Source organism: Phytophthora sojae (assembly GCF_000149755.1).
Source record: "Phytophthora sojae unplaced genomic scaffold PHYSOscaffold_2, whole genome shotgun sequence".
In the NCBI taxonomy this organism is placed as follows: Eukaryota; Oomycota; class Peronosporomycetes; order Peronosporales; family Peronosporaceae; genus Phytophthora; species Phytophthora sojae.
Genome location: NW_009258116.1, coordinates 7521676 through 7537857, shown reverse-complemented (window position 1 = coordinate 7537857; position 16182 = coordinate 7521676). Strand labels below are relative to the sequence as shown.

Below are 16182 nucleotides of genomic sequence, written 5' to 3'. Positions count from 1 at the left end.
AGCCTGGGCGTCTGGGTCATCCGCGGCATCCTCAGTTTTTCCACCCTCCTACCCCTGCAAGCAACGTCGATCTTAGCGGGAATATGCCTCCCGTTCCGCCGCCGGTGGTTCCTGTCCAGGAGAACGAAGCGCTAGGTTCGCAGGTGCCAGAGACGGCAAATGGAGTTGTGATGCCGCCAAGCCCGAGTGGAAAGACGTCTCCAGGCCGAGGGGCACGCGTGTCGCCTCGCCAACGTCGGTCGGGCGGCAGCATTCCTCCTTTCCCCGGCCCTCCTCCTCCTTCGTTCCCGACGGCTCAAGAGTCTAATGAAGGTTCAGAATCGGCTGGTGCAGCCGTCGATGGCCCGCCGATGAACGGCCCTCCTATGATGAACGGGCCTCCCCCACCTGCCCAACGTGAAGCGCCAGCAGGTCAATTTAATCATCCTCCTCCGCCCCCATTCGCTGGAATGGACAGTAACGCGGCTCCTACGGGTCTCCGTCAGCGTCATAACGCGTCTGCACCTGCAGCCCAAAGCCAGAGCAACAATGCTACAGAGGTGCCTGCTGTGACGCTGGAGGGTTTGCTGAAGGATCTGTACAAGAAGCACCAGCCTGACAAGCTGAAGAACGTGGCGATTGTCGCGAAACAGTACGCAGGCAAGGAGCGCGAGCTTGTTGGTTTGTTGAAGGGTAAGTATGGAGCCCTGAGCGTGAAGCATCTGGAGGAGAACCTGGAGGTGCTGGAGCGTGCTCACCGCGCCCGCATGGGCAGTAAGGGTGCGGGGAAGAAGCGGGGCTGCTTCGTGCGCACGATCTCGCTGGTGTTTTGGCTTTCGGTGTTGCTGTACTTCTCGTTCGGCGCTGTGTTCATCAGTTTTGTGGTGGTGGACGTGTGGGAGTGTCATGCCCTTGATAACGACGAGCAGGAGCCGGAGTCTGCTGACGATTGCACGCCGCTGCAGAAGGAGCTGGAGACGTTCACGTACGAGCGCGTTGGTGACTACGTGGGCCAATCGCACCCGGAAGCGTGCTTTTGCTTGGAGTGGAAGGCTCGTGAGAGCGCGCTGTTGTCAAATCTGTCGGGTGTGGATCTCGTCAATTTGGCGAGGATGGTGCCGTTTTCGCCGGACTCGTTCGGTGCTCCGTGGGTTGCGAGTGTGAAGGAGCAGGTTCCGTCGCAGGAGTTCTACGACAGCTACGCGAAGCCTGTGGTGGACGTGTCGCTGGATGTGGGTTCGTTCGTGTGGTCATCTTTGTTGGAGCTTGCAGGGTTTGACGAGGTCGCGGAGAAGTCGTCGGTGGTATCGGATGTCGTCGAGACGATGAATGATACCGACGAGGTTGCTCTGCTGGACGAGGAAAACGAACTTGATACGCTGATGGATTCATATGAAGCAGGCTACGAAGAGGTGAAGGACGAGGGTTTTGTTGCTGAAAAGGAATCTCTTGGTGAGCCGAGTGATGAAGCCGAGGTTGAAGCAGCAGTGGTTGCTGACGTGTCGGGGCAAATGCCAATGGAGGAGGGAAATGACCAAATCCAGGATGAGCTTCAGACGCAAGAGCTTCAGACGCAAGAGCCGGAAAGTATTGTGACTGAAATTTTGCCCGTCTTGGTTGACGAAGATGATGCTGTCCCGGTTGACGAGGAAGCGGTCCTTGCTAGTGAAGAGAACACCTCTATCGAACCTAAAGAAGTGATGGTCGAGGAGCGCGCTGCTGTTGATTCGTCGCCGGTTGGTGAGCTGGAGTCAGAAGTTGACGTGCTGATGGAGGAGACCGAGACATCATCCGACGCGGGTGGTAATGATTCCGCCGATCTGGTTGATGATGTAGTGACGGAGGTTGTGTCCGAGGAAGACGGTCGTGTAAGCAACTCGGTCGAAGAAGTGAAGTCTGAGGCTGCTGACAATGACGTATCCTCTGCCTCCAACGATGATGTAGAAGTGGATGCCTCTGTCGAGACCGACGAGGTTGGTGTTGCTGAAGAATCTTTCGAACCCGCTACGGTTGACAACGACGACGGAGATTCTGGCATTGTTTGTGAAGAAAGCAGCGCCGAATCGGAGGACGTGGTGGAGGTGGAAGTGCTTCAAGAGGGATTGGATTTGTCCTACCCGGAGACAAGTGTGGAGCAGCCGGACGAAGCTAATGTCGAGTTCAATGAGTTGCCGTCCACTAACTTGAATGAGGAGAACGAGGAGATTCAAGCTGCGTTGGGTGACAATGAAGAAGTGTCTGCTGCATCTGATGAAGGAGAGACCAAGGTGACGGGGTCTGATATTGAGTATGGCTCTGTTTCGGTTGATGAACTTGAGGTAGAAGCAGATATGGTGACCGATGTAACCGACGACGATGAACCCGAGGTAGAAGCAGATGTTGGGATGACTGAGTCGGAGGCAGAAGTTCCCAGCGAGGCGTCTGAAGTGGAGGTGGGCATCGTTGATGAAGAGTCCGCCAATCCTGACGATCTGGAGACGGGGGAGGACGCATCTTATGGTCTTACGCCCAGCGAGGACGTTGAGCCTGATACTGCAGTTTTGGATGGCGAGCCTTCGTCTACCATGGACGTGGAAGCGTCGATGCTAGAGCTTGACTCGGAACTAGAGTTAGAAGTTGTCCCTGGCGCTGAAGTAAACGAAGATCCTGTGGTGGAGAAATATGAAAACAGCGTGGGCGTTGACTCGTTCGTCGGCGCGCCAGAGGAGGATGAAATCTTAACCGATGATAGTGTCGATGTCGATGTACGGGATGAAGAGCCAATCGTGACCGAGATCGAAGCTGAATTGTCTGTTGCTACAAGCGACATTGCCGAAGAGTTGGATGTTCTTGAGGCGAGCACTACCAGCTTGTCGAGCGAAGAAGCTGAGGTTAGCGATGAAGCCATTGTTGACGAGGAAGCTGTTATTACCGGAGAAATGGACGTAGGCGAGGAAGCTAAGGTGGATGCTGAAAGCGACTATCACGTCGAGGCAGATCTGACAATCCCTGTTGAAGAGGAGAAGGAGGTCCCGGCGGAGGATGATGATGCGGTGCTAGAGGGCCAGAGCGTTGAGGTTGCCGCCAAGAGCGGTGACGTTGAACTGGCTGAGATGGAGACTGAGACTGCTGGGTTCGAGTTGGAGGAAGTACAACAGAGCAAGGTGGAGGGGGAGTCGGTGGAATCAGCCGGAAGTGAGACTCACGAGCTGCAGGAGGACGACAGCGAGGAAACGGTGGCTGCTCCTGTCGAGGTCGAGGTAGATGCTGAAGAGGAAGGTGACGCGCACGCAGAAAATGACGGTTCTCCTTCTGAGAATGAAGCTGAGACCTCAGAAGACTCCCCGATCGATACTGAAGTGGTCGAGGACGCCGAACCAACCAATCCGATCGATGTCGAAGCGGAGCAGTCTGCGTCTGAGGTTGAGCTGGTCGGTGATATGGTCGACGAATCTGTGACGATCGAAGCCACGGAAACGTCGGACGACGAGGTGGTCGCTGCAGATGAGTCGAGTGAGCAGGCTGAGAGCCAAGACATTGCTGAGGCGTCTGAAGAAGAATCTGCGCCTCCTGTCGACCAAGACGTTGTCGACGAGGAGGAGTCAGTGGTGGACGCAGCCAGCGACGATGATGTCGAGCTCACCGAGGAAGTCTCTTCCGCCAGTGTCGACGACGAAGTGACGGAATCGCAGCAAGAGCTGACCGCCCCCGCGACGGGCGAAGTGGAGAGCGGCGGCCTTGCTTCTGCCGTGAATGAAGTTCTCGCCCGGCTGGTGGAGCCTTTCGAGGCGGCCAAGACTGCTGCTCCCGCGGTGGCATCCGAAAGCGAACACGTTGTAGACGAACTGTAGGATTCCCAAGCCTGCTATGGTGAAAAACAAGTTAGAAATTTATCCTCAGAGGTGTGTAAAACGATTTGATTGGCTACTCCGTACTTGCGATAATTGCCGATTCGGCAATGCCGAACACTTCATCAAATTTCGCCAATCAATTCAGCAGGTCAAGCGATGCTGCGGCTGGCGTCGGCGGCGCGGACTCGCCTGCTGCGCGCGGGGGCTGTCCGCGCTGCGGGTGCCCTGGCCCCTGGATGGTCTCGCCTGTCCGTGCAGGAACCAGCTTTCCCTTTCCTGCGCTGTTATGAGGCGCCCCGCTTCTTGTCCTCGGACACGGAGGACCGTGACGGACGGTGGAAGACTCTGGCTGTGAACAATCCGGTGGCGTGGCAGGAGGCCGTGAAGCCGTCGCTGCTGACATTCCTCAAGATCAAGAAGCATCTCATGGTACCGGTCGCGTTCGTAGTCCCACGCGGGGACGACGCGTGGCCCAGGGCGGCGTGGGGGTATCCGCTGGGCAAGCACGCCGCGTGGCTGCGGAAGCAGTGGAGAGAGGGGGGACGCGGGATCGACCCGACGCAGAGCAAGGAGCTGGACGAGATGCCGTTCGCCTGGGACTGGAGCCAACACAAGTGGGACCTCTTCTTGTTGCCGGCACTGCGGAGATACTTTGAGCTGAATGGACACACGGATGTATCGACAGATTTTCGCATTCCGAAGGAGAGTCCCGAATGGCCTGACCACTTGAGGGGGTACTATTTGGGCTGCAAAGTGCTGAATATACGCAACCGAGATGATTACGCAAAGCAGGTGGAAGCGGACCAAGACGAGCTTGAACGACTTCACTTCTGTCACGACTCGACGTTATACGATCGCGATTGGCGCGAGAAAGTGGAGCCGGCACTGACGGTGTTTCGGCAGGAGTTTGGTCACTGCAACGTAAAGAGTGCATTCGTGGTTCCATCGCAATCCCCATGGCCAGAATCAACATGGGGAATGCACTTGGGAATTACTGTCCAAAACATCCGTCGTGGGGATTTCGGTCGATACAAGCAGGAGTTGGACGAGTTGGGCTTCGTGTGGGACAACTCCGAGTGGGAGTGGGGGGAGCGGATCATGCCAGCTTTCGAGGCGTTCCAACGTCTACAGGGTCATTGCCGAGTACCGGCACATTTTGTGGTACCGTCGGAGGATAAATGGCCGACACAATCGTGGGGTTTGAAGCTGGGAAGAGTTGTCAGCCAGATCCGTAGCCGAGGCTATTACTCCGCTCAAGTTTCGCGTGACAAGGCTCGACTGAAAGAGTTGGGTTTTATATGGAGCTGCTGTGAATTTGAGTGGAGTGAGCGCGTCATGCCTGCACTGGAAACTTTTCATCTACTGCATGGCCATTGCCGAGTGTCGGCGTCTTACGTGGTACCATCGGAGGCGTCGTGGCCGAAGGAAGTGCATGGCCTGAAGCTAGGGTTTGTTTTGAAAAACTTCCGCCAGCGCGCCTCCTATTTTGACCAAGTGGCCCGAGCGATGGACTCGTTGGAGGCGATCGACTTCGACTCGAGGATCGCTGATTCCAGGTGGGGAGAACGCGTGGAGCCGCTGCTGGCCACGTTCGAGCAGCTGCATGGACATCGCAACGTGCCGCGCGACTTCGTGGTCCCATCAAGCTCTCCTTGGGAGGAGAAGGATTGGGGCGTTCAGCTGGGCAAGCTAGAGCAGAGAGAGCCACAGGGTTACATGTAGCCAAACCAAACTTCATGTACCCATGTTCGTCTACAGTAAAGTTTACGAGTACCCCGATTTTCTCCATACTCATTAACTTATCGCGCCCATTCCCCTGTCTGAGAATGGAAAGCAGACTGGGTAGGCCGGGGGGCTTCGCGCGGCGGGACTCGCCGCCCAGCAGGAGCGGCAACAACAACGCCGAGAGCAGCAGGACCCCGTCGCCAAAGCAGCAGCACTTCTCCACCTCCGACGCCTTCGAGCGCCCGGGAACGCGCGTCGCTCCTAGCGCCAATCACAGCTGGAGACCGGAACACCTCCGCGGCCGACACGACGTACGCCTCACGTAGCTAGCTACACGTAGACACAGCAACCACCCGGAGAGAGAGAGTACAGGTATTGACAGTCCTGTGTGCTGTTCGTTCCGCGTGTTGCCCCGCAGTCCCCGCCCTTCGACACGCAGCGCAAGCCTCCGACCAGCGAGACAGTCGCACACCAGCGAGTGTCTCCCTCTACCAAGCAGCTCAAGGCCGCCGCAGTCCCCCCACTGTCTCTGTCCCCAGTCTACGCTGCTGCCAATGATGCTGTTCAACCGCCGCGCACCCCTCAGGGCAGGGCGAGCTATGCCACGTTCAGCAAGGAGAGGGGGCTCACCGCGGCCCAGAGAGTGAGGATGGAGCTGTCGGCGCACGGCGGCAGTCGCGCGGCCTCCGGGTCCCGATCCAACAGCTCGGAGGACGTCTTCGCTGCCCGCTCTCCGGTGTACGACGAGAAGAAGAACGGGCCGCGCTCGTGTCCGTCGGCGTTCAACGGCGAGGAGGCGAACCCGACGAGGTTTTCGCCGCATAGACGACGACAGCCGCGTAACGGGGAGCTGATCGTGTCCAAGCTGCTGCCCACGCGCGACAGTGTGAACAGTCTCCTGACGTATCTGCACGAGCTGCAGATATCGGAGGCGAGCCTACGCAAGCAGTTGCTCAAGACCAAGCAGCACACAGAAGAGGAGCTGTACCAGTCGCTGTCGAAGCTGACTGAGCTGCAAAGAACCATGCACGAGGTGGAGCGAGATCGACGAATAGCGCAGCAGAGGCTGGAGGAGAAGGAGCAGCGCATTCGAGAACTTGCAGCCAAGCTGGAGAAGGCGGAGGCTACGAAGGCGAGGGGCAGTCCGATCCGCAGTGATTCCTCCGCGCTTGAAGGCCCGTCACATATCGCAGAAGAAGTTACATCGTACAGAGAGACCCAGCCACGAACGATGACGCCCCATCCAAGAAGTCCCCAGCTAGAGTTGAAAACACCAGCTCCCTTGGCAGGAAAGGTCCCAGCTCCTATGGAGCAGCCCCCGGCATCCCCTCTGCATCCTCAGAGTCAACTGGCTGTCGATGATGAGTCTTCCCAGTTTGGGATTCTATCACCGCCATCGCCGCATCGGCCTCTTTGGGATCCGTGGGCTTCAGGGGGCGCAACCCCAATGAAAAACCTGCCTCCCGTCTTCACTATCGGGTCAACAGGACTAGACCCTATGATGAATTTTCCATCACCGCCGGAGGTGTTAGCCACGTCTAACTCGAAGATTGCAAGCGATTATGAACTGAGATCAGTGCTTCTGTCTCCTCGCCGGGTGCAAGACCAAGATCAAGCACCCAATAGCGTTATCCCAGCACACCAAACGAAGCAAAGTCCGTCTACGACTAATGGTTTTGGCCAGCAGGAGGCTGATCCAGTCGAGCCCCTGGAGCAAGCTCCACCATTTGATGTCGATGCGACGCTGCTGTCACCCCCATACTCACAACAACAAGATCGCACTCCACCCAATACTCCTGATGCAGCCTCTGATGCACCGCCACACGAGCAGATGCCACTGTTGGAGCTTCCTGCGCCAGCCGACCCGCTGCTTCAGATTGGGGCAATGCCGCCGATTCATGAAAGTCCGTATGAACACCAGTCGCCGAGTGGCACCCCAACCGGAAGGTATGCAGGGTGTGTTGGCAAAGTTGAGTGGAGCTCGCATGGCCGAAAAGAAATGAAGGTGTCTGCTGTCTCGACGCCGCGGTTGCAAATGCCGATAAAGGCACCAACTCCTAGTATCCAAGATAATTCAGAAACTGCTGAACGTGGGCCCAACCAAGGAGTAGTCGACCACACTGCTGCAGGTGAGCACGATGCTGTCAGTGAGCCACTGTTCAATGCTTCTCCTCCTGCTCCCACGACCCAATCGCCCAGACCCGTTCTTCCTGTCAATGACACCAAGCTGGTATCCTCGGAGCCTGTCTCGTTAGAGACACTTTTCGTTGACTTTTTCACGGAAGTGGACAAGAAACGGCTGAAGATGGCGAAGGTGTACGGGAAAAGATACGCTGGTCGCGAGAAGTTCCTGTTCACTGAGCTTACGAAGCGGTATGGTGCAGCGAAGGTTGCTGAGTTAAAGGCTCGCTTTGAGAATGGCAGCAGTTCCGGTGAGTCCGGCAGCAATAACAGCACCAGCAGCCAAACTATCAAAGGCGCTACCAATGGCGAGACCAGCACCAAGTCTTCTGAAGCCCCGGCTCCTCAGAAGCCTGGGCGTCTGGGTCATCCGCGGCATCCTCAGTTTTTCCACCCTCCTACCCCTGCAAGCAACGTCGATCTTAGCGGGAATATGCCTCCCGTTCCGCCGCCGGTGGTTCCTGTCCAGGAGAACGAAGCGCTAGGTTCGCAGGTGCCAGAGACGGCAAATGGAGTTGTGATGCCGCCAAGCCCGAGTGGAAAGACGTCTCCAGGCCGAGGGGCACGCGTGTCGCCTCGCCAACGTCGGTCGGGCGGCAGCATTCCCCCTTTCCCCGGCCCTCCTCCTCCTTCGTTCCCGACGGCTCAAGAGTCTAATGAAGGTTCAGAATCGGCTGGTGCAGCCGTCGATGGCCCGCCGATGAACGGCCCTCCTATGATGAACGGGCCTCCCCCACCTGCCCAACGTGAAGCGCCAGCAGGTCAATTTAATCATCCTCCTCCGCCCCCATTCGCTGGAATGGACAGTAACGCGGCTCCTACGGGTCTCCGTCAGCGTCATAACGCGTCTGCACCTGCAGCCCAAAGCCAGAGCAACAATGCTACAGAGGTGCCTGCTGTGACGCTGGAGGGTTTGCTGAAGGATCTGTACAAGAAGCACCAGCCTGACAAGCTGAAGAACGTGGCGATTGTCGCGAAACAGTACGCAGGCAAGGAGCGTGAGCTTGTTGGTTTGTTGAAGGGTAAGTATGGAGCCCTGAGCGTGAAGCATCTGGAGGAGAACCTGGAGGTGCTGGAGCGTGCTCACCGCGCCCGCATGGGCAGTAAGGGTGCGGGGAAGAAGCGGGGCTGCTTCGTGCGCACGATCTCGCTGGTGTTTTGGCTTTCGGTGTTGCTGTACTTCTCGTTCGGCGCTGTGTTCATCAGTTTTGTGGTGGTGGACGTGTGGGAGTGTCATGCCCTTGATAACGACGAGCAGGAGCCGGAGTCTGCTGACGATTGCACGCCGCTGCAGAAGGAGCTGGAGACGTTCACGTACGAGCGCGTTGGTGACTACGTGGGCCAATCGCACCCGGAAGCGTGCTTTTGCTTGGAGTGGAAGGCTCGTGAGAGCGCGCTGTTGTCAAATCTGTCGGGTGTGGATCTCGTCAATTTGGCGAGGATGGTGCCGTTTTCGCCGGACTCGTTCGGTGCTCCGTGGGTTGCGAGTGTGAAGGAGCAGGTTCCGTCGCAGGAGTTCTACGACAGCTACGCGAAGCCTGTGGTGGACGTGTCGCTGGATGTGGGTTCGTTCGTGTGGTCATCTTTGTTGGAGCTTGCAGGGTTTGACGAGGTCGCGGAGAAGTCGTCGGTGGTATCGGATGTCGTCGAGACGATGAATGATACCGACGAGGTTGCTCTGCTGGACGAGGAAAACGAACTTGATACGCTGATGGATTCATATGAAGCAGGCTACGAAGAGGTGAAGGACGAGGGTTTTGTTGCTGAAAAGGAATCTCTTGGTGAGCCGAGTGATGAAGCCGAGGTTGAAGCAGCAGTGGTTGCTGACGTGTCGGGGCAAATGCCAATGGAGGAGGGAAATGACCAAATCCAGGATGAGCTTCAGACGCAAGAGCTTCAGACGCAAGAGCCGGAAAGTATTGTGACTGAAATTTTGCCCGTCTTGGTTGACGAAGATGATGCTGTCCCGGTTGACGAGGAAGCGGTCCTTGCTAGTGAAGAGAACACCTCTATCGAACCTAAAGAAGTGATGGTCGAGGAGCGCGCTGCTGTTGATTCGTCGCCGGTTGGTGAGCTGGAGTCAGAAGTTGACGTGCTGATGGAGGAGACCGAGACATCATCCGACGCGGGTGGTAATGATTCCGCCGATCTGGTTGATGATGTAGTGACGGAGGTTGTGTCCGAGGAAGACGGTCGTGTAAGCAACTCGGTCGAAGAAGTGAAGTCTGAGGCTGCTGACAATGACGTATCCTCTGCCTCCAACGATGATGTAGAAGTGGATGCCTCTGTCGAGACCGACGAGGTTGGTGTTGCTGAAGAATCTTTCGAACCCGCTACGGTTGACAACGACGACGGAGATTCTGGCATTGTTTGTGAAGAAAGCAGCGCCGAATCGGAGGACGTGGTGGAGGTGGAAGTGCTTCAAGAGGGATTGGATTTGTCCTACCCGGAGACAAGTGTGGAGCAACCGGACGAAGCTAATGTCGAGTTCAATGAGTTGCCGTCCACTAACTTGAATGAGGAGAACGAGGAGATTCAAGCTGCGTTGGGTGACAATGAAGAAGTGTCTGCTGCATCTGATGAAGGAGAGACCAAGGTGACGGGGTCTGATATTGAGTATGGCTCTGTTTCGGTTGATGAACTTGAGGTAGAAGCAGATATGGTGACCGATGTAACCGACGACGATGAACCCGAGGTAGAAGCAGATGTTGGGATGACTGAGTCGGAGGCAGAAGTTCCCAGCGAGGCGTCTGAAGTGGAGGTGGGCATCGTTGATGAAGAGTCCGCCAATCCTGACGATCTGGAGACGGGGGAGGACGCATCTTATGGTCTTACGCCCAGCGAGGACGTTGAGCCTGATACTGCAGTTTTGGATGGCGAGTCCTCGTCTACCATTGACCTCGAAACCCTAGTAGCATTAAAGTCAGAGTCGAAAGCTGAGGTGGACAAGGACGCTATTGTCGCCGGCGAAATTAGTGTTGGTGAAGACGATGATAATCACGTCGACGTCGATACGACGGCACCTGCTAAAGAGGAAGAGACCATGCCAGTGGAAGATGATGTGGACTCGGATACCCACGACGTCGAGGCTGTTGCTAACACTGGCGACGACGAACTGGCTGCGCTTGCTGGTTCGGAAACGAAGACTGTTGGGTTACCATGGGAGGAAGAAGTTGGTAGTCCACTGGGCAAGGATGTGGGGGAAGAATTGGTGGATACTCCTGAGCTGTACGAGGACGATCGCGAGGAAACGGTGGCTGCTTCTGTCAAGCTGGTGACAACTGAACAGGAGGCAGCAGAGAATGGCTGGTCTTCTGAAGCCGAAAACGAAAACTCTGAAGATGTTGCGAACGTCGCTGAAGTTGTCGAGGTCGACGCTGAACCGACTCATCCGATCGATGTCGAAGCGGAGCAGTCTGTGTCTGAGCATGGGTTGGTCGAGGAATCTGTGACGATCGAAGCCACAGGAGCGTCGGACGAAGTTGCTGCGTCCACTGAATCTGTAGGCGAGGCGGATAGCCACGAGATTGTTGATACTTTCGACAAGTCTGCGGTTTCTATAGATGCGACTGATACCGCTGAAGTGGCAGATGATCGGGGCAGTTTTGAAGCGGAGATAATGGTACAGGCTGTGAAGCGCACCGAGTCCAATGATGATAATGTGGAGGAGGACAACGAGGACGAAGAGATAGCGTTCATGGAAGAGTTAGCGGACCCAGACGAGGTCCTGCGCTTGGCTGAGCAAGCTGCTGCCGCCGAGTTGTCATTCGAGACGAGATAGTCCACCTGTTATGATATTTTGTAAACCTTCATGGCTGTGATTGTGAAAACTTATCTGTCACTGTAAGGGTAAACGATTTGTAACAATAACCAAGTTCATCTTTTCACTCTAGGACTTGGTTAGTCCACTCCTTCCTCCTTTGTGTTTGTGCAAGCTTGTCTTCTTCTTGTTCGACCTACGCGGCGGCTTCCTCCGCGCGCTATCACACGTTTACATGTCCAGCAGCAGACGACGCGGGTCACAGATCGCCTCGGCGATGCTCTTCAGCACCGTCACGCCTTCTCGTCCGTCGATGATGCGGTGGTCGTACGTCAGCGAGAGGAACATCATCGGGCGCGGCACCACCTTGCCTGCGTGCACCGTCGGGCGCATCTTCACACCGTGCACGCCCAGAACAGCCGACTGCGGGGCCGTCAGCATCGAAGTGCTCAGCAGCGCGCCGTTCACGCCGCTGTTCGACACTGTGAAGGTACCGCCGGCCAGGTCTTCCAGCGCCAGAGTGCCATCGCGCGCCTGCTGGCCGAGAGTCGTCAGCGTCTTCTCGATGTCCACCACGCTCAGCTTCTCAACGTTACGGATCACAGGCATCACCACACTAGAGACGAAGGATTACAGCAAAGCGTTAGTCTATCGGTCACAGACAGCTTGATCACTCAGGTCTTACCCGCGCTCCGAGGCCACCGCCACATTGATGTCCACGAAGTCGTTGTAGACGATCTCCTTGGCATCCATATCAATGACTGTGAGTCAATCAAAACACAGGGGCTAGTCAGCAAGATTGCATCTCTTTTGAAGCAGCATACAACGCATTGCATGCACGTACAGGAGTTCGCCGCGGGGATGCGCTGGAGGGCCTGAGCGCTGGCCTTGAGGAACGAGGACATGATGCCGAGCTTCACGCCGTGGGTCTTCTCAAAGCTATCGCCAAGCTCATCACGAAGAGCGATCAGGTTGCCCAAATCGCACTCCTGGAAGGTAGACAGCATGGCAGCGCTGTTCTGCGTGTCCTTGAGGCGGTGCGACGCACGGATCTTCAGAGCACTCATCTGAACGCGAGTCTCGTTGCGGTTGTATCGGCCCGTAGCAGGTGCCGACGGCGTAGCAGCAGCAGCCGCCGGGGCGGGGGTAGAAGGCTTCGGGGGCGAAGCCGGGGCCTTCTCGGTAGTCGCGGCAGGGGCAGCAGCAGTAGTAGGCGCCGGGGCGGCCGACTCGGCGGGGGCAGGAGCCGCCTTGTCAATCACAAACAGAGGCGATCCGACTTCCACGACGTCCTCAAGCTTTGCCAGCACGCTGGTCAGCTTTCCGGACACCGGAGCGTTGACGTCGACGCTCACCTATTAACATTTCAAGTGAGTACGTATTCAATACAGACACGAGCCAACTAGAGCCAGTTCGTAGCTCAAGCTCACCTTGTCAGTCTCCACGATGAGGACGGCTTCGTCGGCCCGAACGTAGTCGCCAATGTCTACCCCACAAGAAACAGACAGCCAAAGTCAGCACCATACGAACCCTTTCCCCGTATTCCGAGACAGAAGCAGCCACTCACTCTTGCGGATGGTCACGATCGTGCCCTCCGAGATGGAGTCGCCCATGGACGGCACGTTGATCGTCTCCAGGTCCTCGCCAGCAGGCGCCGCCGCCTCCTTGGCCGGGGCAGCAGCGGCAGCAGAGGCCGCAGCAGCCGGGGTGCTGCCAGCCGCCTGCTTCACCACACTGAAGAGTGGCGCGCCCACGAGCACGTTCTCGTCAATCTGGGCCAGCTGGGCCTCCAGCACGCCCGAGAACGGCGCGCGCACGTCCACGCTCACTTTGTCGGTCTCCAGGACGACGACCACCTCGTCCGCGTCCACAAAGTCGCCGGGGGCTGCAATCACCACATCCAGCAGCTCAACGTCAGCCTCACGTCACCGCATCTCCAGGCATTTGAAAAAGTGGGGGTCTGTGTCGTCCTACCTTTGAGCCACTCGACCACCGTGCCCTCCGAGATGGAGTCGCCCATCGAAGGCACCGGCACCGCCTCCGCGGCGGCTGAACAGGAGAAAGGGGCAACAATACCAGCAGCAGTTAAGTAATCTCTTGGGGTTTATAGCAATTGGGAGGGGTCAGCAGGGTGGAGCACACACCGGAGGAGAACGCGCGAGCCACCAACGGCGTCTGCGAGCGCAGGAAGCTGCACGCAGAGAGGCAAAGAGGTCATTAGCGTCTCCATGGGCCACACGCGGTGATGGGTGTAGTGGGCGGGTGGTACCTGCGCTGCTGCTGGGCGGCGCTCTGGAGCGCGGAGAAGGCGCGCGTCGGGCGCGCAGCGGCGAGCGCCACCTGGGAGCGCGCGGCTCTGGCGGCGACGTGGCGGGCGGCGAGGCGGCTGCTGCGCACGCTGCGTCCGAGGGCCTGGAAGCTGCTCATGGTCTCTCTGGCTCCTCCTGGGCGATATCGACTTTGTCAAACCAGCGCCGACCGCCGCAAAATGCTCCCGCACACCACTTGTACACAACTTGAACTTGGCCAACACGTCCAAACGCGCGATTGGTCGGTGACACGCTACACTAAGTACGAGGCAACAGGAAGACACTTCTTGGTGGACTTGCCTCGTCACATTCGCATTTTTGTCCGAGTCCTGTCCTGAGTCGATTCAGGTGCACACTTCAACTATCTACTTCAGCGCGAGGCGGTTCTCTCTGCTCTAGCTTGCCCAGCTGGACGCCCCAATCCTTTTCCTCCCAAGGAGAAACCGACGGGACCACGAAGTTGCGCGGCACGTTGCGATGTCCATGCAGCTGCTCGAACGTGGCCAGCAGCGGCTCCACGCGTTCTCCCCACCTGGAATCAGCGATCCTCGAGTCGAAGTCGATCGCCTCCAACGAGTCCATCGCTCGGGCCACTTGGTCAAAATAGGAGGCGCGCTGGCGGAAGTTTTTCAAAACAAACCCTAGCTTCAGGCCATGCACTTCCTTCGGCCACGACGCCTCCGATGGTACCACGTAAGACGCCGACACTCGGCAATGGCCATGCAGTAGATGAAAAGTTTCCAGTGCAGGCATGACGCGCTCACTCCACTCAAATTCACAGCAGCTCCATATAAAACCCAACTCTTTCAGTCGAGCCTTGTCACGCGAAACTTGAGCGGAGTAATAGCCTCGGCTACGGATCTGGCTGACAACTCTTCCCAGCTTCAAACCCCACGATTGTGTCGGCCATTTATCCTCCGACGGTACCACAAAATGTGCCGGTACTCGGCAATGACCCTGTAGACGTTGGAACGCCTCGAAAGCTGGCATGATCCGCTCCCCCCACTCCCACTCGGAGTTGTCCCACACGAAGCCCAACTCGTCCAACTCCTGCTTGTATCGACCGAAATCCCCACGACGGATGTTTTGGACAGTAATTCCCAAGTGCATTCCCCATGTTGATTCTGGCCATGGGGATTGCGATGGAACCACGAATGCACTCTTTACGTTGCAGTGACCAAACTCCTGCCGAAACACCGTCAGTGCCGGCTCCACTTTCTCGCGCCAATCGCGATCGTATAACGTCGAGTCGTGACAGAAGTGAAGTCGTTCAAGCTCGTCTTGGTCCGCTTCCACCTGCTTTGCGTAATCATCTCGGTTGCGTATATTCAGCACTTTGCAGCCCAAATAGTACCCCCTCAAGTGGTCAGGCCATTCGGGACTCTCCTTCGGAATGCGAAAATCTGTCGATACATCCGTGTGTCCATTCAGCTCAAAGTATCTCCGCAGTGCCGGCAACAAGAAGAGGTCCCACTTGTGTTGGCTCCAGTCCCAGGCGAACGGCATCTCGTCCAGCTCCTTGCTCTGCGTCGGGTCGATCCCGCGTCCCCCCTCTCTCCACTGCTTCCGCAGCCACGCGGCGTGCTTGCCCAGCGGATACCCCCACGCCGCCCTGGGCCACGCGTCGTCCCCGCGTGGGACTACGAACGCGACCGGTACCATGAGATGCTTCTTGATCTTGAGGAATGTCAGCAGCGACGGCTTCACGGCCTCCTGCCACGCCACCGGATTGTTCACAGCCAGAGTCTTCCACCGTCCGTCACGGTCCTCCGGATACTGTGGCTGTAGATGCTGCGGCTGGCGTCGGCGGCGCGGACTCGCCTGCTGCGCGCGGGGGCCGTCCGCGCTGCGGGTGCCCTGGCCCCTGGATGGTCTCACCTGGTTGCGAGGGACTCACCTCTCCTTTCCTGCGCTGTTACGATGCACCCCGCTTCTTGTCCTCGGACATGGAGTGATTGGCGAAAGTGCAACTTTCGTCCAATCACAGCGCATCACTAGGGTTCGGAGTACTACTAGTATAGGGCGGCCACAGGCTGGGTCAGTTTCGCTCATTTCTCGACTTTTGCCCGCCGCAAAGATTGATTCTTAGACGGAATTGGTTAGACAATCGTCAGACGTGAAAACGCGTATGATGTTCGATAGGATATTGATGACGTTGGATAGGATAGAGGTAGCACTTGACCGCTTTAGTTGCCGCAGTTGCCCTACAGTGCTACGAAGTGCAACTAGCAGTGCGTAGTTGGCACTGAAGCGGTCGAGTTCTTGCCTCAGTACGCACACAGTCTCGCCGTTGCGTGGCCATTAATTGCAGCCACACAAGTCGTTTCCACTACTATGCATTAAGACTTGGCTGTGAGCTTAGCCCTTCATGGTGAGTGCTCTACTGTAGCCCAGCTCA

At 57.2% G+C, this 16182-nt stretch overlaps 7 protein-coding genes across 7 annotated transcripts; 5 read left to right on the top strand and 2 right to left on the bottom strand.

Annotated features, from left to right (window-relative positions):
- Window positions 1–449: 449 nt before the first annotated feature.
- On the top strand, window positions 450–1310 carry PHYSODRAFT_486290 (hypothetical protein; the record flags this gene model as incomplete). The annotated part of the gene is made up of 1 exon (XM_009522129.1): window positions 450–1310. A coding segment is annotated over one exon (861 nt), but the record flags the coding sequence as incomplete, so codon positions are not given.
- A 180-nt stretch (window positions 1311–1490) lies between these two features.
- PHYSODRAFT_248110 (hypothetical protein) lies at window positions 1491–3809 on the top strand (the record flags this gene model as incomplete). Its single annotated transcript, XM_009522128.1, has 1 exon — window positions 1491–3809. The coding sequence occupies one exon, from the start codon at window positions 1491–1493 to the stop codon at window positions 3807–3809; it is 2319 nt and encodes a 772-aa protein (XP_009520423.1).
- A 441-nt stretch (window positions 3810–4250) lies between these two features.
- Window positions 4251–5105, top strand: PHYSODRAFT_465795 (hypothetical protein; the record flags this gene model as incomplete). The annotated part of the gene is made up of 1 exon (XM_009522127.1): window positions 4251–5105. A coding segment is annotated over one exon (855 nt), but the record flags the coding sequence as incomplete, so codon positions are not given.
- Window positions 5106–6183: 1078 nt separating this feature from the next.
- PHYSODRAFT_462351 (hypothetical protein) lies at window positions 6184–6594 on the top strand (the record flags this gene model as incomplete). Its single annotated transcript, XM_009522126.1, has 1 exon — window positions 6184–6594. A coding segment is annotated over one exon (411 nt), but the record flags the coding sequence as incomplete, so codon positions are not given.
- A 1920-nt stretch (window positions 6595–8514) lies between these two features.
- Window positions 8515–9375, top strand: PHYSODRAFT_485341 (hypothetical protein; the record flags this gene model as incomplete). Its single annotated transcript, XM_009522125.1, has 1 exon — window positions 8515–9375. A coding segment is annotated over one exon (861 nt), but the record flags the coding sequence as incomplete, so codon positions are not given.
- A 2200-nt stretch (window positions 9376–11575) lies between these two features.
- Window positions 11576–13896, bottom strand: PHYSODRAFT_540021 (hypothetical protein). Its single transcript, XM_009522124.1, has 8 exons — window positions 13745–13896; window positions 13620–13666; window positions 13450–13524; window positions 13043–13360; window positions 12906–12961; window positions 12320–12830; window positions 12161–12236; window positions 11576–12091 (listed from the first exon to the last, which is right to left on the bottom strand). Exons 3-8 carry the CDS (start codon window positions 13493–13495, stop codon window positions 11707–11709), a joined length of 1392 nt encoding a protein of 463 aa, XP_009520419.1. The 5' UTR covers window positions 13496–13524; window positions 13620–13666; window positions 13745–13896; the 3' UTR covers window positions 11576–11706.
- Window positions 13897–14141: 245 nt separating this feature from the next.
- PHYSODRAFT_344884 (hypothetical protein) lies at window positions 14142–15732 on the bottom strand (the record flags this gene model as incomplete). Its single annotated transcript, XM_009522123.1, has 2 exons — window positions 14142–15630; window positions 15704–15732. 2 exons carry the CDS (start codon window positions 15730–15732, stop codon window positions 14142–14144), a joined length of 1518 nt encoding a protein of 505 aa, XP_009520418.1.
- Between the last annotated feature and the right edge of the window lie 450 nt (window positions 15733–16182).